Source organism: Zalophus californianus, chromosome 16 (genome assembly GCF_009762305.2).
Source record: "Zalophus californianus isolate mZalCal1 chromosome 16, mZalCal1.pri.v2, whole genome shotgun sequence".
Taxonomy (NCBI): domain Eukaryota; kingdom Metazoa; phylum Chordata; class Mammalia; order Carnivora; family Otariidae; genus Zalophus; species Zalophus californianus.
In genome coordinates, this window is record NC_045610.1 from 45927773 (window position 1) to 45953125 (window position 25353).

The following is a 25353-nucleotide window of genomic DNA, read 5'->3' on the forward strand; positions in this document are numbered from 1 at the left end:
TTTTTAAAAACACATTATAGTGCATGACATCATAAAAAGATTACGTGAACATAGACTGAGTCCTTTTATGGTGAAATTTTGTAAGAGTCACTATGTTTTATTTATGTCATGGCAACTGATGACTAAATGTCTGGATGAAAATGGAGGACTTTATCTGAAAATGAAATGAAAAGCTATATGTCAAATCACATTAGTAATCGCCCAACTCTTGGCCTCTGTAGTCTGAACTTTATAGTAGGAGCCACAGTGCACTCATTTTTCACAGTGATGTAAGGAAACGATAGCATATGCTTTGCAAGGAAGCCATTTAATACTTGTTGAAAAATAATTTCTATTTGGTTTTGTAATATATTTCTGGAAATACATATTTCTAACTTTTTGTAGTTTGACTAAAGCATACAAGGAGGTAGTTTTAAATGCTTGTGATAGGGGTTAACCATATTGGTTTTTTTTTCTACTTAAAAGTCTTATTTTATCCTGTTTTTTAATATGAATTCAGTTAATTAACATATAATGTATTACTGGTTTCAGAGGTACAGGTCTGTGGTTCATCCACTTATATAATATCCAGTGCTTATTAAATCACTTGCCCTCCTTAATGTCCATCACCCAGTTACCCCATCCCCCAACCCCCTCCCCTCCAGCAACCCTCAGTTTGTTTCCTATGATTAAGAGTGTCTTATGGTTTGTCTCCCTCTCTGGTTTCGCCTTGTTTTATTTTTTCCCCTCTTTCCCTGTGATCCTTTGGGGGTTAACTATATTGTTAAATAAAAATTTAAAAGTCCACTTAATGTGGCTACCCAAGAATGATTAGTATGTGAAAAGAAAATTGTCAGGAACATGATTGTGTTCCCTGCAACTGCTGTCATAGCGAGTTCTCTCCAGTCTCTTACACAGAGGAAACAATTTCCATCAGCTGTGTATTTTCTGACAGTGCATCAAAGCATGCTTATAGAATATAAATCTAGAAATCAACATTTAGGATATTTAAGAGCCTTTAAGCAAAATCTCCCCAGGAAATTATTCTTTATTGTTGTCCCTGAAAAGAACTTTGTAAGAAAAAAAAATTTCGGGCGCCTGGGTGGCTCAGTTGGTTAAGCGACTGCCTTCGGCTCAGTTCATGATTCTGGAGTCCCGGGATCGAGTCCCGTATAGGGCTCCCTGCTCAGCAGGGAGTCTGCTTCTCCCTCTGACCCTCCCCCCTCTCATGCTCTCTCTCTCTATCTCATTCTCTCTCTCAAATAAATAAATAAATCTTTTTTAAAAATTTCACCATTCATTGTGGTTTATGTTATATATTAGTTGGGTTTTCCTATGACTCATACACAATTGGCATGATTCTTTGGAGAGAGCAGAGTGCTGGGTGTGTAAATAGCATTTGGTGGCCAATGAAAATACTTTGTTAAGAAAAAGGAACAATGTTGATGGACGTATGCTAGACTTTGCTTTTCCCGACTCATAATCACCCATTATAAGAGTCGCTAATTGTGACAGAGGTTGCTAATTGTGCCCCCCTGTTTTCCCTTTCTCACATAATATTAGAACTCCTAATTTTCAGTTGGACACATGGCTGTCCAGAATAAATCCTGTTTCCTAGCCTCCCTTGCAGCTAGGTGTGCCATGTCCATCTCAAAGAAGTGAGATGTAAATGAAAGAGGTGCATACAACTTCCAGTAAATGTTACTTAAGGGAGGGAGCATGCCTTTCTTCTCCCCTTCCTTCTTCAGGAAGGCTGGAATGTAGAGATAATAGCTAGAATTTAAGCAGACATCATGGATCAGGATGTGACCTAAGGGATTATAGTAGTTATCTATTGCTACATAACAAATTACCCCACTATTTATTAGCTTAAAACAGCAAACACTATCTTGCAGTTTCTGTGGCATGTCAGCTAGCTTCTCCCTAAGTGAGTAATCCAAGAGAGAGCAAGGAGGAAGCTGCAATGTCTTTTATGACTTAGGTTTTTTTTTTAAGATTTATTTATTTACTTGAGAGAGAGAGAGTGGGGGAGGGGGAGAGGGAAAGAGAGTCTTAAGCAGACTTTGTGTGGAGCACAGAGCCTGACATGGGGCATGATCTCATGACCCTGAGATCATGACCTGAGCCAAAACCAAGAGTCAGTCCTTTAATCTACTGCACCCCTATAACTTAGTTTTTTGTTTTTAAAGATTTATTTGAGAGAGAGAGAGAGAGTGCAAGCAAGCATGAACGGGGGAGGGACAGAGAGGGAGAGAGCATCTCAAGCAGACTCCCCACTGAGCATGGAGCCAGATGCAGGGCTTGATCTCGGGACCCTGAGATCATGGCCTGAGCTGAAATCAAGAGCTGGACACCCAACCGACTGAGCCACCCAGGCGCCCCTATGACTTAGTTTTGCGTCATATTATCACTTCTGCCATACTCTAGTCATTGTAAGTAGTCTTCTACATCCAGCCCACATTCAAGAAGAGTAGACTCGATGCCATCTTTTGAAGATACAAGCATTGAAGTAGATAGAATTGTTACCCCTGCCTACCCCGTCCCAAAGATATCCACGTTCCAATCCCTAGAACCAGTGAATATGTTACCTTGCATGGAATAAAGGATTTTGTTGGTGTGATTAAGGACAGAAATAGGGAAATTTCATGGATTATCTGGGTAGCCTTAATATCATAAAGGTTTTTATAAAAGGAAGGTAGAGTGTCAGAATGAGAGTAGGAAATGTAATGATGGGAACAGGTCAGAATGAGGTGGCCATGAGTCAAGAAATGCATATAGCTTCTAGAAGCTGAAAAAGGTAAGGAATAGATTTTCCTCTAGAGCCTTCAGGAATGCAGCCTTTGATTTTAGCCCTGTAAGACCAATTTTGCACTTCAGATCTCTAGAAATGTAAGATCACAAATTGTTGTTTAAGCCACTAAGCTTGTGGTAATTTGTTACAGTAACAAGAAGAAACTAATACACCAAAGAATTTGTGGACATATTTTAAAACTGCCACAGTCCATCCTCTAGTCACAAATTATTTATAGTCCTCCCATACGCAAAATGCACTCACCCCTCCCAAGACCCCAGAGTCTTAACTCGTTATAGCATTCACTCAAAATTCAGAGTCTTGTCCTCTAAATAGGTCTTGGGGCAGACAAAGCTTTTTGGATATATTTCCTTATATTCAGCCACTTGAGTACAGTACCTCTCAATTTGAAGTCCTACAGAAAAAAGCTATATGCTTCCTTCCTACAACAACCAATGTAAAAGTTAGGGTAACTACTACAGACACTCCTGTTCCAATAGTCAGAAAACAGGAGGTTCACAGAAGTCCCTGGTCCACAGCAGGTCACTGGGTACAGGTTTATAGTTCCACATTCAAGGCCTGGGAATAATTTTTCATGGATTTTGGTTCCACCCTCTAGGCTCCTGGTTTTACCCCGTAAGTCTTTTTTCTATTAAAGGTAGCTTGTGTTTACATCTAAGTAGTTTTCTCAGCCTGCTTCCTGCTTACAGAACTTGGGGTCCCAAAGGCCTCTTTCCTTTTTGTACTTGGACTCTTTCAGCCCAAGCTGGCAGGGTTTCTGACAATACAATAGTCTAAAAAATTACAAATCTCCTGTGAATCTTTCTGGGTTTCGGTCCATTAGATAAGAGCCCTATCCATAAATATCTTTGAGCTAAATCTTTTTGTACCTTGGGCTTCTGCAGAAGGACAAAAGCCTTAAACTTCTTCGAAGCCGTATTATTTGAACGAGAGGATCCAAGAAGCATAACCTTAAAATCTTTACAGAGGCTTTTGTCTGATTGAGGGGTACTCTGTCATACCTCCCTTAAGCTGCCACTGGAATGAAAGCCAATGGAGCAATTAAATAGAAGATGGTGTGCCTGCAACTGTGGTAAACAATTATCTTGCCTCCCAGTGGCTATTTCTGAATCCCCTAAATGTGAGAAGTAAAATTCTATCTTGCTTAGGCCACTATTATTTAGGGATTTTCTGTTACTGGTAAAAGAATCTAATAGTAACCAATATACTCTTGGTGCTACTTGGGGGGGGGGGGTCTGTGAAACCAACTAATACAGAAACTAACTCGTCAATAAATTCAGTACTAAAACCCACAAGTGTTCAATATATGTGAAGCATCCACAATCTGTTGATCAACACACAGACTGAAACCGTTATAATCCTTACACATTAGAAGTTGATGGTTTATGAATAGGTGGTAAACGGGCTGAGTCCCTTAATAGAGATGACTGTAAACAGTGCGGGGGGTGGGGAAGTAGGGAATGGAGGGTGGGGTGTTTACAAAAAAAAGGACATGGTCTCAGCACTCAGATTATGTATAGACTATTATGGGAGATAATCCACATACATGTTAAAAGTACTAAAGAATACCTACAGAGCAGGATTTAAGATAGAAACAGGCACAATAGTATCTCTGAAGGAATTAATTATTTTAGCATTTATTGAGCACTACATATACATTTTTGAATTATCACAATCCTGAAAGAATGAGAAAATTGGGGCTTAGAGAGCCTAAGAAGTTTGCTCCACTGCATACAGTAATTCAGATAATTGGCTGAATAATTGAATTTGAATAGATCTGTCTCTAAAGCCCATGCTGTTCACCACAATGTTAACGGAGATCCACCAACAATGAATCAATTAATGTGAATAAATTTACCTCTGCGTAAAGAACATATACCTCAAATCGTGGGCTTTCTGGGGAAAATATTGCAAAACGCTCTTTGCTTGACAGAACACTTACAGTTTAGTTTAGCAAACCTTAAAAATGATTAATTTCACTGAATTGGATTCCTAAATTTTAGTGACATAATAATCGGGGAAAGCCATGAAAAATCGCTTTGTGTCTTTTACCAATATCATCTGGTCTGCAGGATGCACACACACAAGAAGCTGATTTCCAAAGAAAAACAAAGTATCTCTTCCCAAAGGAAGTGTTAGCCTTCTGAAAGGCTGGAACAAATTTCAGCAAAGTAGTGGAACAAGGGACCTTGCGCAGAAGTCCGTTATATAGTAGAAACCAAGAAGGATGGAATGTTTTATAAGGGAGGGCAGGAAGTATTCAAAGGATGGATAGAAGAGAAGATTGAAAAGCGGTCAGACTAGGGCGGGACAGCGCAACAGAGAATGAGGAGAGCAGCAGGAAGGGTAGGGAGTGCAGGATGGAGGGCGAAACTGAGGTGCCCAGAGGAGAGTCCGCGGGGAGCAGCCCTTCCATTCGGGTCCAGGCCGCCGAGCCCGGCCGGGTGAGGTCACAGGCCCTTGTGAGGTGGGGTAGAGCGGCGGGGCCGTAATGCTGCCCAGTCGGTTCGGAGGCGGCGGCGAGCTCAGCCGCTCCCCGCGGCCCCGGAGCCCCTGCACCGCGGCGGCGGCGGTGGTAGAGGAAACAGCGGCAGTCCGGGTCCCGCACTCGACCAGCGCCCAGGGCTCGGTGGGCGGAGGGTCGGCCTCGGTCAGGTGACCTGGGGGCGGGGCCTCGCCGCGTGGGAATCCCGGAAGGCGGTGGAGAGAGGACGCGCGGCTGCGCGAGGGACTGTGGGGCTTGCGGCAAGGACATACTGATCCCGGAGGACTAGGGCCCTCAGGCCGTGAGGCGGGAGGAGGGAGACACCCCTGGGAGCCCCCGGGGGTCCACGGTGGGACCCTCAGGGGACAGAGGTGGGGAAGCAAGACTTGTTGAGAGAGTAGAGCCTCGGATATTGAGGGAGGAGCGCGAAGCACGGTGCGAGGGACAAAGTAGAACAGTTATGGCGATGGAGGAAGGTTCCAGAAGGGGCAGCGAGGTGACTGGCCCAGACAGTAAAGGAGCAGAAGGGTGACGGGGTTGGGTCTGTCGGTGCCTCGGAAATGGTGGTGGTTCTAGAAGGGCGGAGGTCATTGTGGTTGGGAAGCTGCCCCGCTCCTTCAGCATACACTTAAACGTGTTAGAGCCCTTGTTTTCATCTGGTGGGTAGTTAAACTTGTTTGCATGTCTACTTACTTTCTTCCCTAGAAGTCTAAACAAGCAGGGCCTATTGGAATGTTCCACAGCACAGGTTCTTGCATGAAGTGGAAGTTCACTCAATATTTGTTAAAGATGGTAATTGGGGGTGATGCGTGTCATGTTTGAACTTTAAGGGCTGCAGGTGCGGTGAAGAGATGTATGCAGTTGCTTTAATGGACGTTTGCGGTCAGCATAGCAAGGGAAGAGTGAGTGAGTGAGGGGGCGACTTGTGAGGGAAGCCAAACGGAAGGAAAGAGTAGGAAGATTTCATGTAACAATAAATCCCCCTTAACTTTATTTATTTTAAAATCTGTTTATTTATGTATTTAAATTCCAATATAGATAACATATAGTGTTAGTTTCAGGTGTACGATATAGTGATTTAACAATTCTATACATTACTCGGTGCCCATTAGGATAAGTATACTCTTAATCCCCATCACCTATGTCACCCATTGCCCCAGCCACCTCCCCTCTGGTAACCTTAGTTCTCTGTAGTTAAGAGTCTATTTTTTGGTTTGTCTCTTTTTTCTTTGTTCGTTTTCTTTCTTTCTTTCTTAAATTCCACAGATGGTGAAATCATGTGGTATTTGTCTTTCTCTGACTTATTTCACTTACCATTACACTCTCTAGCTCTATCCATGTTGTTGAAAATGGCAAGATTTCATTCTTTTTTTTTTATGCCTGAGTAATATTCCATTGTGTTTGTGTGTGTGTGTGTGTGTGTGTGTGTGTGTGTATCTTCTTTATCCATTTATCTATTGATGGACACTTCGGCCACTTCTATAATTTGGCTATTGTAAATAATGCTGCAGTAAACATAGGGGTGCATATATCTTTTTGAATTAGTGTTTTTGTATTCTTTGGGTAAATATCCAGTAGTGTGTTACTGGTACTTCTATTTTTAACTTTTTTTTAATAAAGTTTTTATTTATTTGACAGTGAGAGAGGGAACACAAGTAGGCAGAGTGGAGGAGGGAGAAGCAGGTTTCCCGCTGAGCAGGGAGCCCAATGTGGGGCTCCATCCCAGGACCCGGGATCATGATCATGACCTGAGCTGAAGGCAGACGTTTAACCGACTGAGCCACCCAGGCGCCCCTTATTTTTAACTTTTTAAGGAACCTCCATACTGTTTTCCCCAGGGGCTGCACCAGTTTGCATTCCCACCAACAGTGCACAAGGATTCCTTTTTCTCCATGTCCTTGCGAACACTTGTTTCTTGTGTTTTTGAATTTAGCCATTCTGACAGGTGTGAGATGATATCTTATTGTGGTTTTGATTTGCATTTCCCTTATGATTAGTGATGTTGAGCATCTTTTCATGTGTCCTTTGGCCATCTGTATGTCTTCTTCCCCTAACTGTAACATATATCTATTAAATTATAAAATTTTGAAAATTCTATACTTTGCCAAGAATTGGAAAACCCTTTAGTAATAATATGATAGCTTGATCTACATAGGGACTGAATCAATATGATACTTTAAAAAGTACTTGTGGGCGCCTGGGTGGCTCAGTTGGTTAAGCGACTGCCTTCGGCTCAGGTCATGATCCTGGAGTCCCGGGATCGAGTCCCGCATCAGACTCCCTGCTCGGCAGGGAGTCTGCTTCTCCCTCTGACCCTCTTCCCTCTCATGCTCTCTATCTCTCATTCTCTCTCTCTCTCAAATAAATAAATAAAATCTTTAAAAAAAAAAAGTACTTGAGATGTATCAGAGGGTTTTGAATTTCCTCACTTCTTTTTGATAGTTTTGATGAATCAGATAGTGACGGCCAAGATGTAAAGGAAAATGAGGAAGAACGGTGTTTATTTGGGAGTGTGGTGGGCAGAACACAGGTATGGCTGGTGGTGGCTGTTTTCTCTCTCACTCTCCTAGTACCACTGGGACAAGAGGGGGGAGTCGATGACCCCTTCTTGATTCTAATAGGTGCTTCCAGACATTTTTTCATCCCATTCTCAAAATGCTCAGTTTTGCATCTCACGTTATCAGATTATACCACCCACTACCATTTCCTGTTGTTTCAGTCAAATTTCAGCTCCTGACTTTCTGCTGCTCTAACTCTACTCCTGTCATAATTCTTGTGATTTTAGCATTCATAGGGATGATCCTTCTAGTACCCTGATCTCTCAGTTCCTGTCCTCCTATAGTAATTTAATCTTTCCTCTGTCACTTGCTCCCTTTTTCATATTCTCAATCTTGTATTACCAATAACTGCAACTCTTTTATCTTAATACAGTAGTCCCCCCACCTTATTCTCATTAGTACCCCCTTATTCAGATTTCCATGGTTTCAATTACCCATGGTCAACTTGGTTCAGCAGAAGATCTTCCTGACCTATCATCAGAAGGTCAGTGGTAGTGTAATGCTATGTCACAATGCCTATATCATTCACCTCACTTCATCTCATTACATAGGCCTTTTATCTCACATCATCACAAGAGGAAGGGTGAGTACAGACAACAGTCACATAAGTTTTATTACAGTATATTGTTATGATCTATTTTATTATTGTTAATCTCTTACTGTGCCTCATTTATAGATTAAACTTTATCATAGGGATGTGTGTATGGGTAAAACAACATATACTGGGTTTGGTACTCTATAATTTCAGGCTTCCACTGGAGGTCTTGGAATGGATCCTCCATGGATAAGGGTGGGGGGAGTACCGTATGTCCCACTCTCCAACCATCACATTCCTATCTTTCAGGCTCACTCTGACTCTAAATAATCCTTGGATCCCACCTTGATCTTCAATCCACTTTTTTTTTTAAATGTCACTCACCCTCTCTTGTACTTATTTCCCACCCACCTATTCAGTTTGTTTCATGGTCAATAATTAAAACCACACCCTTGCATTTCCCCCCAGTTCCTTTATCACATTTTCAGTTCATTTTACTTTCTTGGCTAAATTGTAATCCTAGATTAAATCTAGATCTCTGCCTCAGTGCGAGCATTTCTGCATTGAACATAGCTAGAGAAAAAAAACATAACTATGCTTACTGATTTCACTTTAAATTCATGATCACTTCCTCAAGGGGCCCTGATGCTGTCCAGCAACCATATCAAGTATCCCTGGGCTATTAATTCTTCCATTCTCCTAGAGGACTGTTTTATAACAATATGTCTGTCCTCAAACATCTAGCATCTCTTCTCACATCCTTATTCTCAGTTGATTATGTTCCTTCACTAAGAAAACTAAAGCAATCAGGGGCCCCTGCTGTCTCAGTTGGTAGAGCATGAGACTGTTGATCACAGGGTCATGAGTTCAAGCCCCATGTTGGGTGTAGAGCCTACTTAAGATTAAAAAATATATATGTTATATATATACATAAAAGAAAACTAAAGCAATCAGATAATTTCCACAAGCCTCCACAACCACATCTACTCTTCATGTAATTAAGCCAATTACTCTGCCACGTCTATTCCTATGAATATATTCTAGGCTAAGAACAAATCCTGCCCTTGTGCCCTAAATCTCATCTCCTTTATCCTACTTGAGAATATTGTTTCAGTAATTCTCCTCTACTAGATTATTCTTATCAGCATATGAACATGCCTTTATTTTCCCCCCATCCTAAACCCTCATAACCCCTTTACCCCTCAGCTACTACCTCGTTTCTCTTCCCCTTTATAGCATAACTCCTTGAAAGAGTCATCTCTTCTGTTTGTCTCCTATTTCTCTCCCCCATTCTCTCTTGAACTCACTCCAAGGACATTATTTCCTTACCATGCTACCCAAATAGCTTCTGTTTTTGGTGTCCTCCATGTTGGAAAACTAATCATTTAGTACTCATCTTACTTGACCTAACGGCAGCATTTGTCCCAGTTCATTACTCATTCTTCTTTTGAAGTATTTTTTTTCACTTGGCTTTTAGGAATCTAGACTCACTTGATTTTTCTCCTTGTAGCAACTAGAGTGATTCTTTCAGAAAGGACTTTAGATCATGTCATCTCTCTGTTCAAAACACTCCAGTGGCTTCCCATCTCAGAGCACAAACCAAAGTTCTTACAATGATCTAGGGGCCTTCTATATCTGCCTCCCTCTCTTGATCCCCCTTGATCCCCTTTACTCCTTTCCATTTGCTTTCTCTGCTTCAGCTTTGTGGGCCTTCCCACTGTTCCTTGAACAATGAACCTCCTTCTTACTTCTGAGTCTTTGTACTTGCTTTTCTCTGGCTGAAATGCTTTCCCCTAAGATATTCATTCAGGGCTGTACTTAAAGTCTCCCGCTCAGTAAAGTCCCCTTGGCTGCCCTATCTGTTCCCTGCATCTTTTCCCCAACACCATACTTCATATTCTTCTCCCCTGCTTTACATTTTTTTTTCTTTAGTGCTTATCACAGAAAACACACCACATGTTTTACTTATCTATTTTATTGTCTCTCTTTGACTAGAAAGTAAGCTCCATGAGGGCAGGATTTATTTTTTCCTGTTTTTACTGGAGGAGAGCCTAGTACATAGTAAGCATACAATATATAAATGTTGAATTCATATGTATTAAATTCATATGAATTTTATGGATGGAGGGGTGAATGGATAGATGATTGGAAAAGAGGGATTCAGCTCTTTGTTTGTCTTGGTTTGTCCTTGCAAGTTCACATATGTGTCATAGGATTGAAAGAGTTGAGAAGCAATTCTCTTGTCAGATTTATGGGGAAGAGACTTCCTGTACTATTTTTTCTGTTAGCTTGGAGAAGGTTATGGTATGTGATATCTGATTCATCCAGCAGATTAAAACCTGTCAACTTTTTGATAGGTCAATAAATTATGAAACAGTTCTTCCTTTCAAGGTTTATTTAAATAAAGCTTACTCTACTAAATTAAGTACTTTGAGGGGCGCCTAGGTGGCTCAGTCGGTTAAGTGTCTGCCTTCGACTCAAGGTCATGATCCCGGAGCCCTGGGATTGAGTCCTGCATCAGGCTTCCTGCTCGGGCGGGGAGTCTGCTTCTCCCTCTGCCCCTCACTCTCACTTGTGGTGCTCTCTCTCTCAAAAATAAATAAATAAAATCTTTAAAAAAATTAAGTACTTTGATACCTTAAGAAATTCTGAGAAAGCTCAATACAGAGGAAATGTCTTCCTTATTTCAGGCCTCCGTCTCTTCCTCCCTCCCTTCTTTCTTTCTTTCATTTACTATATACATATAGCATTGTGTTTGGTATTGTGAGAAATAATTCAAAGAATGATACCAATCCATTTCTTTCAGTCCACCCATGAAATTTAGATTATAGTTGATATAAGAGATATATATGTGATAAAAATACAAGGCAAATGATTAATGCCAGTTGAATAGTAAAGACAGTAACAACGGTGAAGACAGTAAGTGCCATACCAAGTAGTTTAGAAGTAAAGATTGAATTGGTTAGAGGAGAAGAAGTAGAAGAGGAATTGGTAGAAGAGGTTACATAAAGTGGGTTGCTGGGGAAATCTGCATAACCATCTAATGTCTTCTGAGATGGATATTAGTCACATGGTTTCATTTTATTTTAATGTGTTTTGAAATCCAGGAATGTTGGACATATCACATTCAATAATTAGGATAACATTTTAGAAATAAGTGATTTTGAAGTACTGTGTCTATTAGAATATTAATACTTGCAGTTAAATGTCACAGTATGAAAATGAGACATAATTACAACTAACAGTGTAATATAACTAGCAATGTAATGAATAACACATCCAATGTGACTCAGGGGTATAAAAATGTGAATGTGGGGAATTTCTAAAGTTGCTTGGTATGTGATGTGGAAGTCTCTGGTTTAAAACAGGCTAAGTCATCTTTTGTTTGCAATAGCACTTTTTTAAGAGGCAATGTTACAGGGTTCTGAAGACCACGGGTACTTGAGTTAGGCTGTCTAACTTCAAATTCTGACTCCACTATTTGTTGGCTGTAATCTTGGGCAACTTGATCCAAGTCTTTATTTTCCTCATCTGTAAAATAAGAGTAATAATAATTCCTTAAAAGATATTTATGAGGAATAAATGAAATCATTTATGTCAAAGTGTTTATCATAATGTCTAATACACAGTAAGCATTTAATAACATTGGTGATTGCTTCCATGTTAGTAGTTCTGCTTCTCTGGGTTTATTTGAATAAATCAATCTAACTGGATTTTTCTGCTTTTTATGCTATTTGAATTTGGATTTCTCTATTTCTTATACCACAAAAGGTAAAGTTAAGGGACTGGATGATCTTCTGTGAATTACAATATACGAACTGTTTTTTCTAGCTTTTGCACACATACCTATTCTGTATTATGCTGTGAGTGTTACACTACAGGAATAACTTCAGGTAGATAAATATAAGTACTTAAGTCTCTTAAACAGGCACATGATTTTTTCTTTTTTCTTTTGGACAGGAAGTCCTTTTGTGCTATTGCTCATTCGTACTGGTTCATCAAGGCCATTGAGTCCTCAAGGGCAGAATTTACCACTAAACTGAAAAATGGAAACTAAAGTACCTTTATTCTGCCAGGTATTTTTTCAAAACAGTTTCTAAAGACTCTTTCCTCTTCTTTTTAAAAAAAATTAGTTTACTTTAAAAAATTATTTTACATTATCTCACATCCTTAATCAGTAAACAGATTTGTAGAGCAATATAGTTACAAGATCTTGCTTAACAACCAAGGTGACTTTTGAGGTCTTTTTGTGGGCCTATACTGAAACTTCTCATCCCAGCAACCTATGTAGTATCAAGAGATCTGTGGTGTATGGTGAGAGTATTTTGGGGGGTTGGAACTGGGCTAATTTTTCAGGAGAATAAAGGATTTAAACCTACATGAGAGGTTGTAGATGACATAATTAATGATGTGGGAATCTAACTAGATGGTAATATAAAAGATACCAAGTTTCTCTAGCTTTCTTATCTGTGATTCAGGGATGTTCTTATCCATTGGCCAGTATTGTGTCAAACAAAAAACAAACCTGGACTTAGTAAGGAGAGATTTTATTCAAAAGGATTATTGTGGGAGAGAAAAGGGACTATTTATTGAAATAGCAAGAGAGGGCACTATTGCAACAGGGAGAAGGCTGTGACCAGAAGATCTGCAAACATCTCAAGGGCTAGGCAAAAAGGGCTTTTTTTTTTTTTCTTCTTCTTAATAGACAGGAATCAGCAAGGCTAGAAAGAACTGGGTTCGGGGAAGAGGAATGAAAGCGTGGCATGATTGGATAAATAGATCAGAGAGTATTTTAGGGATCTGGAGGAAGGGGAGAAGCTTAACCAAAGTTTGGCTAATAAGCATTTTGTTCTGATTAATCAGTCAGTGGGGTTAAAACAGTTTGGCTAATCATTCATGAAGCAAAGAGGGAATTTTGGCCTTGTCATAGGTAAACAAGGAGGGCATCTGTGAGTTTTATCTAAAGTGTATGGGGAAGGGTGGTTCTTTGCAGTAAGCCATTTTCCAGAACACAAAAGGGTGAGGGGATTCCTTTAATCTTCATGGTTTTCTGGAAGCACAGGGCTCAGGTAGAACTCAACATTGTCAACTGAGAGTCTTAACCTTTTAAATTTACACTTTTAATGGATCTGGTGCCACCAGGTAAGACATGTATCTATACTATAATCCAAAAAAAAAGAAAAAATAAAAAAAAATTCAAGGCTTCTTGCTAATTACCGAGGTGTATGATATATATATTAATCCGTTCCACCTTTTTATACCTAATGCGTTGTTGATTGTGCCCTCATAATCTGATTTTGAAGATGAATTCTTAAAAGAATTAACAATATTAACATATTATACCAGTTTGTCTTCCTTAGGCTATATAGTTTATACTTCCTACATCTTTAACATAGAGTTTCAGAGGTTGTTTCATTTTCTGTATCAAAGTTTCTGTTCACTATTTGACTGCTTCTGTTCATCTGGTCTTTGATAACAGGTTTTTGTGCCTAGTTTTTAGATCTTCCTCTTTTTATTTTCCTGGTTTCCATTTTGAGTCATTTTTCTCGATGTCTCTAGGAAACTTTTCATCATTCCTAATAAACACCTTAAGGCAGCAAATCCAATTGCCTTTTTGAAGCAACTTGTTAAAGGTGTGCCTCTGTTGTAAGACACATGTATGCAGACCCTAAAAGTCACTGAAATAGTTCCCTTAATTTTCATTTTATGTAGAAATAGAGGTTCTATAAACTCCCTTGGTGACCTGCTTTATAAATTGCCTGTGTAATTTGTTCAGGGTTAAAAACTAATATACCTTTGATCAAGCAGATGTATTCCAGTTGTTTTAAGCAAACAGCCAAATTTCAATTCTAAACATGTTCATTGCTTCTAGGCTCTAGTTCCTTTTTTGTTGGGGGGGAGGGCTGTCTATTTAGAAGTAATATAGCTGCTTTTTTTTTTTTCCTCAATAGATTTTATTTTTTAGAGCTGTTTTAGATTCACAACAAAACTGAGTGGAGAGTTCCCATACACCCCCTGCCCCTATGCATGTGTAGCCTCCTCCAGTATCAATATCCTACACCACAGTGGTACATTTGTTACAATGAACCTACACTGGTATATCATTGTCACCCAAAGTCCATAGTTTACATTGGGATTGACTCAGTATTGTACATTTTATGAGTTTGGACAAATGTATAATTACATGTTGCCATTATTATAATATATAGAAGAGTTTCATTGCCCTATGTATCTTCTGTGCTCTGCTTATTCAACTCCCGCCACCCGCCCCCCTCCCCATAGGCAACCACTGGTCCTTTTAGTCTCCATAGTTTTGCCTTTTCAGAATGTCATATAGTTGGAATGATACAGCATACAGCCTTTACTTTCTTGTTGTGAAAGTTAGGCTCCTTTCACTTAGTGATATGCATTTAAGGTTCCTCCACGTCTTTTCATGGCTCTATAGCTCATTTCTTTTTAGTGCCAAATAGTGTTCCATTTCCTAGATGTACCACAGTTCATTTATCCATTCATCCACTGAAGGACATTTTGTTTTTTTCCAAGTTTTGGCAATTATGAATAAAGCTGCTATAAACATCTGTGTGCAGATTTTTGTGTACATATAGGTTTTCAACTCCTTTGGGTAAATACCAATAAGTGCAATTGTTGTAACATATGCTAAGAGTATGTTTAGTTTTTTAGAGACTATCAAACTGTCTTTCTAAGTGGCTGTACCATTTTGCCTTCCCACCAGCAATGGCTGAGAGTTCCTTTTGCTCCACATCCTTGCCAGCATTTGGTTTTGTCAGTATTTTGGATTTGGGCCATTCTAATAGATATATAGTGGTATCTTGATATTTTAATTTGTAATTCCCTAATGACATGATGTTGAGCACCTCTTCATGTGCTTGTTTGCCATCTGTACATCTTTGGTAAGGTGTCTATTAAGATCTTTTGCTTTTTTTTTTTTTTTTTTTTTTTGGAGAGAGACCAATGTGCAAGTGGGGACAGGGGCAGAAGGAGATGGAGAGAGAATCCCAAGCAGGCTCCATGTCCAGGATGGAGTCTGTCATGGGGCTCAATCTCATGACCTCAAGATCATGACCTGAGCTGAAACCAAGAGTCAGATGCATAGCCGACTGAACCATCCAGGCGCCTCAGATCTTTTGCCTATTTTTAAGTTGGGTTGTGCTTTTTGTTATCATTAAGAGTTCTTTGTATATTTTTTGAATATACAAAAAAAATATAGCCCATTATCAGATATGTCTTTTGTAAATATTTACTCTCTGTCTATGGCTTGTCCTCTCATCCTCTTCAGAGTGTCTTTCGCAGAGCAGAAGGCTTTCATTTAATGAAGTAAGCTTAAAGATGCTTTAAGAACTAGATCCAACAATTGTTAGATACATTCATGAATGCTGGGCATTTTATAGCTGTATAATGTACTGAAGATAGTTGGTGACATTTAGAATATGTACCTAATCTGAACTAATGCACTAATAATTAAGTCCTTTACAATAAAATTCTGTTTGGTAGCATCATTTTAGAGAAAATATTAATCTACAATGAATGATTTGACCCAGAATGTCATATTTAATTTATATGTGCAAAGAGAACATAGTTGACTATGGATCTTGGTTGCTCCCCAGGCAGAAGAAAATATCAATTTATCACATAATGGCTGTAATTCATTTGCAGCCAACTTGCCGTCAAGACATACTGACAACAAGAAAAATGTCAAGTTTTCTAAAACAACGCAGAAGAGAATGTCACATGAAATTAGGGGTTTGAGACTAGAACACAAAAAAATGTAAGTTAAACTTTGAACTTATTTAGTTGAATTATACTTCTGTAAGTTTGAGAGAACCAAAAACATAGCTCATAAGTTCTCCGCTAAAATATAGAGGATCGTGAATATTTGTGGCCATTCTTTCAGGAGTGTAGTTTTAATTCCTAGATAGCCATTCTTTTCATTTTTTTCTCACTTCTTTCACAACTTTGTGGAAGCCTATGAGCCATCATAGATTTCCAGTTATAGAAGAGCAATTATCCATATGTCTGTAAGTTTGTCTTTTTTTGACACATAAAGTAATATATTTAATGTACAATATGACGATTTAACATATGTTTGCATTGGGAAATGATTACCACGTTTTACTTATTTCACATATTTACCTTATTTACTTATTTACTTTTGGTGAGAACATTTAAAGTTCTATTCTCTTAGTAAATTTCAATTATACAATACAATATTATCAACTATAGTCATCATGTTATACATTAGACTCACAGACCTTATTTATCTTTTAGCTGAAGGTTTGTACCCTTTTACCAGCCTCTCCCTATTCTTTTTTTTTTAAAGAATTTTTTATTTATTCATTTGAGACAGAGAGATACAGAGAGAGAGCAGGAGGAGTGAGGAGAGGCAGAGAAAGAGGGAGAAGCAGACTCCCTGCTAAGCAGGGAGTCTGACATGTGGCTCCATCCCAGGACCTGGAGATCATGAGCTGAACTGAAGGCAGACGCTTAACCATCTGAGCCACCCAGGCGCCCCCCCCATTCTTACTTACGTACCCCCAGCCCCTGGAAACCACCATTCTACTCTGTTTCTATGAATTTGGGTTTTTTAAAAAAAGATTTTATTTATTCATTTGAGAGAAAGAGCATGAGGGAGAGAACACAAGCCAGGGGGAAGGCCAGCAAGAGAGGGAGAAGCAGGCTCCCTGCTGAGTAGGGAGCCAGATGTGGGACTCTCATACCTGGACTTGATCCCAGGACCCTGGGATCATGACGTGAGCTGAAGGCAGTTGCTTAACTGACTGAGCCACCCAAGTGCTCCTGAATTTGGCTTTTAATAGATTCCACATATAAGTGAGATCATCCAGTATTTGCCTTTCTCTGTCTGACTTATTTTACTTCACATAATACCCTCAAGGTCCATCCATGTTGTCACAAATGGCAGGATTTCCTTCTTTCTCATGGCTGGATAGATTCCAGTGTGTGTGTGTGTGTGTGTGTGTGTGTGTGTGTGTGTGTGTGTGTGTGTGTGTGTGTGTGGGTGTGTGTGTGATATCACATCTTTAACCATTTATCTGTTGATGGAAATTTAGATTGTTTCCGTATTTTGGCTATTATGAATAATGCTGCAATGAACATGGGGGTACAGATATCTCTTTGAGATCCTGTTTTCATTGCCTTTGGATATATATCCAGAAGTGGAATTGCTGGATCATATGGTAGTTATATTTTAAATTTTTTGAGGAAACTCAATTTTCCATAGTTGCTGCACCAATTTACATTCCCACCAGCAGTAAACAAGTACTTTCTTTTCTCCATATTTTTGCCAATACTTGTTTCTTGTCTTCTTGAAAATAGCCAATCTAAAAGGTGTGAAGTGATATCTCATTGTGGTTTTGATTTGCATTTCCTTGATGAGGAGTGATGTTGAATACCTTCTCATGTACCCGTTGGCCATTTGTATATCTTTTTTGGAAAAGTGTCTAGTCAAGTCCTTTTTAAAGTGGATTATTTGTTTATTTGCTATTGAGTTGCATGAATTCCTTGTATATTTTGAACACTAATTAGATATATAGTTTTGCAAATATTTTCTCCCATTCCATAGGTTGCCTTTTCATTTTGCCGATGGTTTCCTTTGCTGGGCAGAAACTTTTTTAGTTTGATGTAGTCCCATTTGTTTATTTTTGCTTTTGTTGCTTTTGCTTTTGGTGTCAAATCCAAAAAATTATTGCCAAGACCAATGTCAAAGAGCTTACTGCCTATGTTCTAGAAGTGTTACTCTTTCTTTCTCAAGATTGCTTTGGCTCTTTGAGGTCTTCTGTTGTTCTATACAAAGTTTAAGATTATTTTTTCTATTTCTGTGAAAAATGCCACTGGAATTTGGATAGGAATTGCATTGATTCTGTAGATCACTTTGGATAGTATGGACATTTAAACAGTATTAATTCTTCCAATCCACAAACACAGAATATCCTGCCACTTATTTATGTCTTATTCAGTTTTTTTTTAATTAATGTTTTATGGTTTTCAGTGTACAGATCTTTCACCTCCTTGGTTAAATCTATTCCTAAATATTTTATTTTTTGATGCTAATGTAAACGGGATTTTTTTCTTAATTTCTCTTTCTGATGGTTTGTTGTTAGTTTATAGAAATTTCTGCAACTGACTTTGTATATTGATTTTGTATCTGCAACTTTACTGTATTTATTTATTAGTTCTAACAGTTTTTGATAGTCTTTAGGGTTTTCTGTATAAAAGATCATACCATTTGGAAACAGTTTTACTTCTTCCTTTCCATTTGAATTCCTTTTATTTCTTTTTCTTGCCTAATTGCTCTGGTTAGAATTTCAATACTATTTTGAACAAAAGTGGTGAGAGTGGGCACTGTTCTCTTGTTCCTGACCTTAGAGGGAAAGCTTTCAGTTTTTGACTGTTTAGTATGATGTTAGCTCTGGCTTGTCATATATATCCTTTAATGTGTTGATGTATATTCCTTCTACACCCACTTTGCTGAGATCTCTTATCATGAAAGAACATGGAATTTTATCTAATATTTTTTCTGCATCTTTTGAGATGATCATATTATTTTTATCCTTCATTTTGTTAATGTGGTTATGTTTAGAAAAACCTCAGTTCTCCTATGTTTCTCCTTTACTATCATACTACAACCATACTCATAATACTTCTGACACCAAATGTGTGGGTTTTTCCCACACCAAGCCATTCTGTGACACCAGTTGGATGTCCTACAATTTAACTCAATTCTAATGCTTTCTACCTAGAGATAGCATCAGATCCCACAGGTTAATGGCTCAGTCCCATGAGACTGTCCCCAACCCCACCTTTATATTACCAATCTCAGGTAGTAATTTCTGAGGTTCTCCACAACTTCTGTTTGATTTAGATACAAATCAGAGGTTCCCATGACCCCTCCTTGGGTTTAATTAATTGCTAGAACATCTCACAGAACTCAGGGAAACACTCATGTTTACCAGTTTATTAAAGGTTAGGACAGAGTATACAGATGAATAACCAGATGAAGATATACACAAGGTGAGATTTGGGAGGGTCCCAAGCATAAGAGCTTCTGTCCTCATGGAGTTGGGGTGTGTCACCCTCCCAGTTTGTGGATGTGTTCACCAATCTAGAATCTCTCCAGAGAGGGGAGAAGGGCTGGAAATGGAATTAATAATTGATCGTGCCTACATGAGGAAGCCTCCATAAAAATCTCAGTAGTATGGGGTTCAGAGATCTTCCTGGTTGGTGTAAACATCCACATACCAGGAGGGTGATACACTCTAACTCCATAAGAACAGAAGCTCTTATGCTGAGATCCTCCCAGACTTTGCCCTATGTATCTCTTCATTTGGGTTTATCTGTATCTTCTATGATATTTTTAAAATAAATTGGTAAACATAAGTAACTATTTTTCTGAGTTCTGTGAGCTCTTCTGGCAAATTAATCAAATCCAAGGAGGAGCTTGTAGGAACCTCTGATTTATAGCTGATCAGTCAGAATCATAGGTACAACCTGGAGTTGTGATTGGCACAAGTGGGTTGGGGGCAGTCTTGTGGGACTGAGCCCTTAACCAGTGGAATCTGACAGTATATTCAGGTAGATAGTGTCAGAATGGAGTTAATTTGTAGGACACCTAGCTAGTGTGGCAGAGAATGGCTTCATGGGGGGGGCGGGAACCTCACATATCTGGTGTCAGAAGTGTTGTGAGAATGGTAGTAGTGTGAGAGTAAAGGAGAAACACAGAGGAATGGGTTTTTCCCTATATTGTGGTGTATCACATTTACTGATTGGCCTATGTTAAACCATATTTGCATCCCAGAAATAAATCCCACTAGGTCATTAATGTACTGGTTTGCCAATATTTTGTTGAGAATTTTTGCATCTAAGTTTATCAGGGATAGTGGGCTGTAGTTTTCTTTTCTTGTAGTGTCCTTGTCTCGCTTTGCTATGCTGAGGCTAATGCTGGCCTCATAAAATAAGTTTGGAAGTGTTCTCTCCTCTTCAGATTTTGGGAAGAGTTTGAGAAGATTTGGCATTAATTCTTTAAATATTTAGTAGAATTCACCAGTGAAGCCATCCTGGACTTCTTTGTTGGGAGGTTTCTGATTACTGATTCAATCTCTTTACTAATAATTAGTCTTTTCAGATTTTCTATTTCTTCATGATTCAGTCTTATATATTTCTAGAAATTTAGAAATTTATATATTTCTTCTTTATCTAATTTGTTGGCATATAATTATTCATAGTTTCTTATGCTCTTTAGTAGTTCTGTTATCAATTGAATGTCTCCTCTTTATTTCTTATTTTATTTATTTGAGTCTTCTCTTTTTTTCTCAGTCTAGTAAGATTTGTTAATTTTGGTTATCTTTTCAAAAAACAAGCTCTTAGCTTCTTTGATCTTTTCTACTGTCTTTTTAGTCTATGTTTCACTTGCTTCTGCTCTAATCTTTGTTATTTCCTTTCTTCTGTTAACTCTGGGCTTAATTCTTTTTCTTTCTTCCAATTCCTTGAGGTATAAAATTAGGCTGTTTATTCGAGATCTTTCTTTTTTCCTTATATAGGCATTTATCTCTATAAATGTTTCTCTTAGAACAGTTTTTGCTGCATCCAATAAGTTTTGGTATGTTGTGTTTTCATTTACTTTGTCTCCAGATGTTTTTTATTTCTCTTTTGATTTTCTCTTTGACCCATTGGTTGTTCAGGAACATGTTGTTTAATCTCTACATATGTGATTTTTCCAGTTTTTTTCTTGTAATTAACTTCTTGTTTTATACCTTTGTGGTCAGAAAAGATGCTTGATATGATTTCAGTCTTCTTAAGGTTTTAAAGACTTGTTTTGTGATGGTCTATCCTAGAGAATGTTGCATATATGCTTGAGAAGAATGTGTATTCTGCTGCTGTTGGATAGAATGTTCTCTATATGTCGGTCTCTATAGGTCCATCTGGTTGATGGTGTAGTTGGAATCCAATGTTTCCCTTTGTCTTTCTGTCTAGTTTATCTATCCATTGTTGAAAGTGGGGTATTGAAATGTCTCTTACTATTGCTGCATTGCTGTCTATTTCTCTCTTCAGATCTATTATTATTTGTTTTATATATTTAGGTGCTCATATGTTGGATGCATAAATATTACAATTGCTATATACTTTTGATTAACTCATCCCTTTATCATTATGTAATGACTCTTGTTTGTCTCTTGTTACAATTTTTGGCTTAAAAACATGTACTGAAGGGGCGCCTGAGTGGCTCAGTCGGTTAAGCATCTGCCTTTGGCTCAGGTCATTATCCCAGGGTCCTGGGATCCAGCCCCATGTCGGGCTCCCTGCTTGGTGGGGAACCTGCTTCTCCCTCTCCTCCCCACTCATGCTGTCTTTCAGTATCTCTCTCTCTCAAATAAATAAAATCTTTTAATAAAAAAAGTATTGAAATTTATTTTGTCTAATATAAATATAGCTACCCCTGCCCTCTTTTGGTTTCCATTTACATGGAATATTTTTTTCTATCCCTTCACTTTCATTCTATATTTGTCCTTAAAGCTGAAGTGATCCTCTTGGAGGCAGCATATATTTGGGTCTTTTTTTTTTTTTTTCCATTTAATATATTCAGTCACTCCATGTCTTTTGATTGGAGAATTTAGTCCATTTATATTTAAGGTAATTATTGATAGGTATGGACTTACTACTGTCATTTTGATTGTTTTCTGGCTGTTTTATAGTTTCTTTGTTCCTTTCTCTTACTCTCTCCATTTGTGATTTGATGATTTTCTCTAGTGATATACTTAAAATGTTTTTATTTTTATTTTTAAGTAATCTCTACACCCAATGTGGGCCTTGAACTTACAACCCTGATATCAAAAATCACATGCTCTACCAACTGAGCCAGCCAGGTGCCCCTCTGGTGAAATGCTTTGATTCCTTTTTTTTTTTTTTTTATCTTTTGAGTATTTACTGTAGGTTTTTGCTTTGTGGTTACCATAAGGCCTATATAAAACATCTTATAAGTCTATTTTAAGTGGATAACAACTTAAATTCAAAGGTTTTTTACACCTCCCTCTCATTTTGTTTTTGATGTCACAATTTACATCTTTTTATATTGTGTATCCATTAACAGATTATTGTGGTTATAGTTATTTTTTTTAGTGCTTTTAAAAAATTTTTAATTTTTTTATTAACATATAAATATATTATTTGTTTCAGGGGTACAGGTCTGTGATTCATCAGTCTTACACAATTCACAGTGCTCACAATAGCACATACCCTCCCCAATGTCCATTACCCAGCCACCCCATCCCTCCCACCCTCCTCCACTCCAGCAACCCTCAGTTTGTTTCCTGAGATTAAGAGCCTCTTATGGTTTGTCTCCTTCTCTGGTTTCATCTTGTTTCATTTTTCCCTCCCTTCCCCTATGATCCTCTGTCTTGTTTCTCAAATTCCTCATATCAGTGAGATCATATGATAATTGTCTTTCTCTGATTGACTTATTTCACTTAGCATAATACCCTCTAGTTCCATCCATGTTGTTGCAAATGGCAAGATTTCTCTTTTTTGATGGCTGCATATACTTCATTGTATATATATATATCACATCTTCTTTATCCATTCATCTGTTGATTGGACAGCTTGGATCTTTCCATAGTTTGGCTGGTTATAGTTATTTTTAATACTTTTGTCTTTTAACCTTTATATGAGGGTTCTATATGATTTACCTACCACCATTACTATACTAGAGTAACCTGAATTTAAGTATATATTTACCTCTGTCAGTGAGATTTATACTTTCATTTGTTTTCATGTTACTAATTAGCATCCTTTCATTTTAGCTTGAACTCCCATTAACATTTCTTGTAAGGCCAATCTTGTAAGTGTGAGGAACTCCTTTCACCTCTTTTTCTTGTCTGTAAAACTCTTTGTCCTTCCTGAAGGACAACTTTGTGGGGTAGAGTATTCTTGGTTGGCGGTTTTTTTCCCCCTAGCACTTTTTTTTTTTTTTAAGATTTTATTTATTTATTTGACAGAGAGAGAGAGACAGTGAGAGAAGGAACACAAGCAGGGGGAGTGGGAGAGGGAGAGGTAGGCTTCCCACTGAGCAGGGTGCCCAATGCAGGGCTTGATCCCAGGACCCCGGGATCATGACGTGAGCCCAAGGCAGACGCCTAACGACTGAGCCACTCAGGTGCCCCTCCCTAGCACTTTGAATATGTCATACCACTCTCTTCTGGCCTTCAGGATTTCTGCTGACAAATCTGCTGATAGTCTCATGGGGATTCTCACTATTTCTTTGTGTTAGACGACAGAGGCAAGGAAGGAATGGGAGGTGGTATAAGTGTTCCTTTACTTTCTTTCGTTAGCATTGTATAAAATAGGTTAACACCTGGGGACACACAATGCCCTCGAGGAAGTGAAGGTCTGGGAAAGGAAATGTATAGATGAGCCTGGAGCATCTGGTGTTACAGAAATAAGGAAACTAACAAAGACTCCTACCAGGGATGCATCAAAAGGACTCAAGAGCCTACTTGAAGAGACTCCCCCTATACATGTGATAATTGGGTTATCAAGGATAATAATTACAAGGAAGTAAGATGAATTTAATGTATATAAATCCAAGTGTACAAAATGATATAAAAATTATTTTGTCACTATTGGAGGTTACAAGTGAGCCAAGTCAGTATTATGAAAAGTGGTAAATAAAGGAAAAGTATAAATTAATTATCCTGCCTTTCTGTATGAACTATACCACTGACTAACCAAATAGTTCCCAAGAGGAACTTTTTCTTTAAAGATATATTCTAGCTAATGAGTGAAGAAGGAATGATAGGTTTACGTATAAATATTTTATAGTCCCTGATAATTTGCTGAGTCTAGTTATTATGTATAAATATAGCAGCTAATACCACAATTAGAGAACTAATTGTACATTATATGCCTCCCTGTGGAAAGCACCGTCATCTATACAGTGGTTTTGCCGAAAAAAAAACAAAAAATGTTAATCCAATTAAGTCTTTAAAACCCTACAACCAGGGATGCCTGAGTGGCTTAGTCAGTTAAGTGTCTGCCTTTGGCTCTGGTCATGATCCCACATGGGTCTCCTTCCTCAAGGGGGAGCCTGCTTCTCCCTCTGCCTGCCGCTCCCCCTGCCTGTGCGCTCTCTCTCTCGCTCTCTCTCTGAAAACTAAATAAATAAAATCTTGGGAAAAAAAATCCTACAACCATGGTAATACAATTAGCAAAATCCAGACTGGAAAATCTATGAGACAAATTGCCTGGGTATGATGATGATGATGATGATGATGATGATGATGATGATGATGATAAAAGGCATGGTAGGCGAACCTATAGATAGATGGAGATTTAAAAGACACATCAACAGGGGCGCCTGGGTGGTTCAGTCAGTTAAGCGTCTGCCTTCAGCTCAGGTCATGATCCCAGGGTCCTGGGATCGTGCCCCACATTGGGCTCCCTGCTCAGTGGGAAGACTGCTTCTCCCTCTCCCACTCCCCCTGCTTGTGTTCCCTCTCTCTCTGTCTCTCTCTGTGTCACATAAATAAAATCTTAAAAAAAAAAAAAGACACATCAACAAACTGTAATGGGGACCTTATTGAAACCTGATGCAAAGTTAAAAAATGTTGACATTTATAAAACAGTTAGAAATTTGAACACTGACTATGTTTGATAATATTAAATTATTGTTAATATTTTGGATCTCATAATTGTGTTTCAGATATATTTTTAAAAGAAAAAACACCTTGTAGAAATTCATACTAAAATCTTTACACATGAAATAATATAACATTGGAATTTCCTTCAAAATAATAAGAAATGGCAGTAAGGATAGGGATACGGATGAAATAGGATTGCCCATTATTGAAGCTGGGAGATGGGTACATGGGAAGATCACCAATTACTCTACTTTTGTATATGTTTGAAAATTCTGCAAATAAAAGATGAAAAAACAAAAAGTAAGAAAAAAAGCAATTCA

At 38.4% G+C, this 25353-nt stretch overlaps 1 protein-coding gene across 2 annotated transcripts in view; it reads left to right on the forward strand.

The window, feature by feature from the left end:
• Positions 1-5325: 5325 nt before the first annotated feature.
• The window catches only part of EFCAB13 (EF-hand calcium binding domain 13), a 314516-nt gene continuing 294488 nt past the window's right edge, over positions 5326-25353 (forward strand). For both annotated transcript variants that reach the window (XR_003515406.2, XM_027568521.2), the window contains exons 1-3: positions 5326-5446; positions 12330-12445; positions 15995-16155. Coding sequence is in view for 1 of the 2 variants with exons in the window: in XM_027568521.2 (XP_027424322.2) it covers positions 12416-12445; positions 15995-16155 (191 nt within the window). In the remaining variant the exon portion in view is untranslated. The remainder of the gene's footprint in view (positions 5447-12329; positions 12446-15994; positions 16156-25353) is intronic.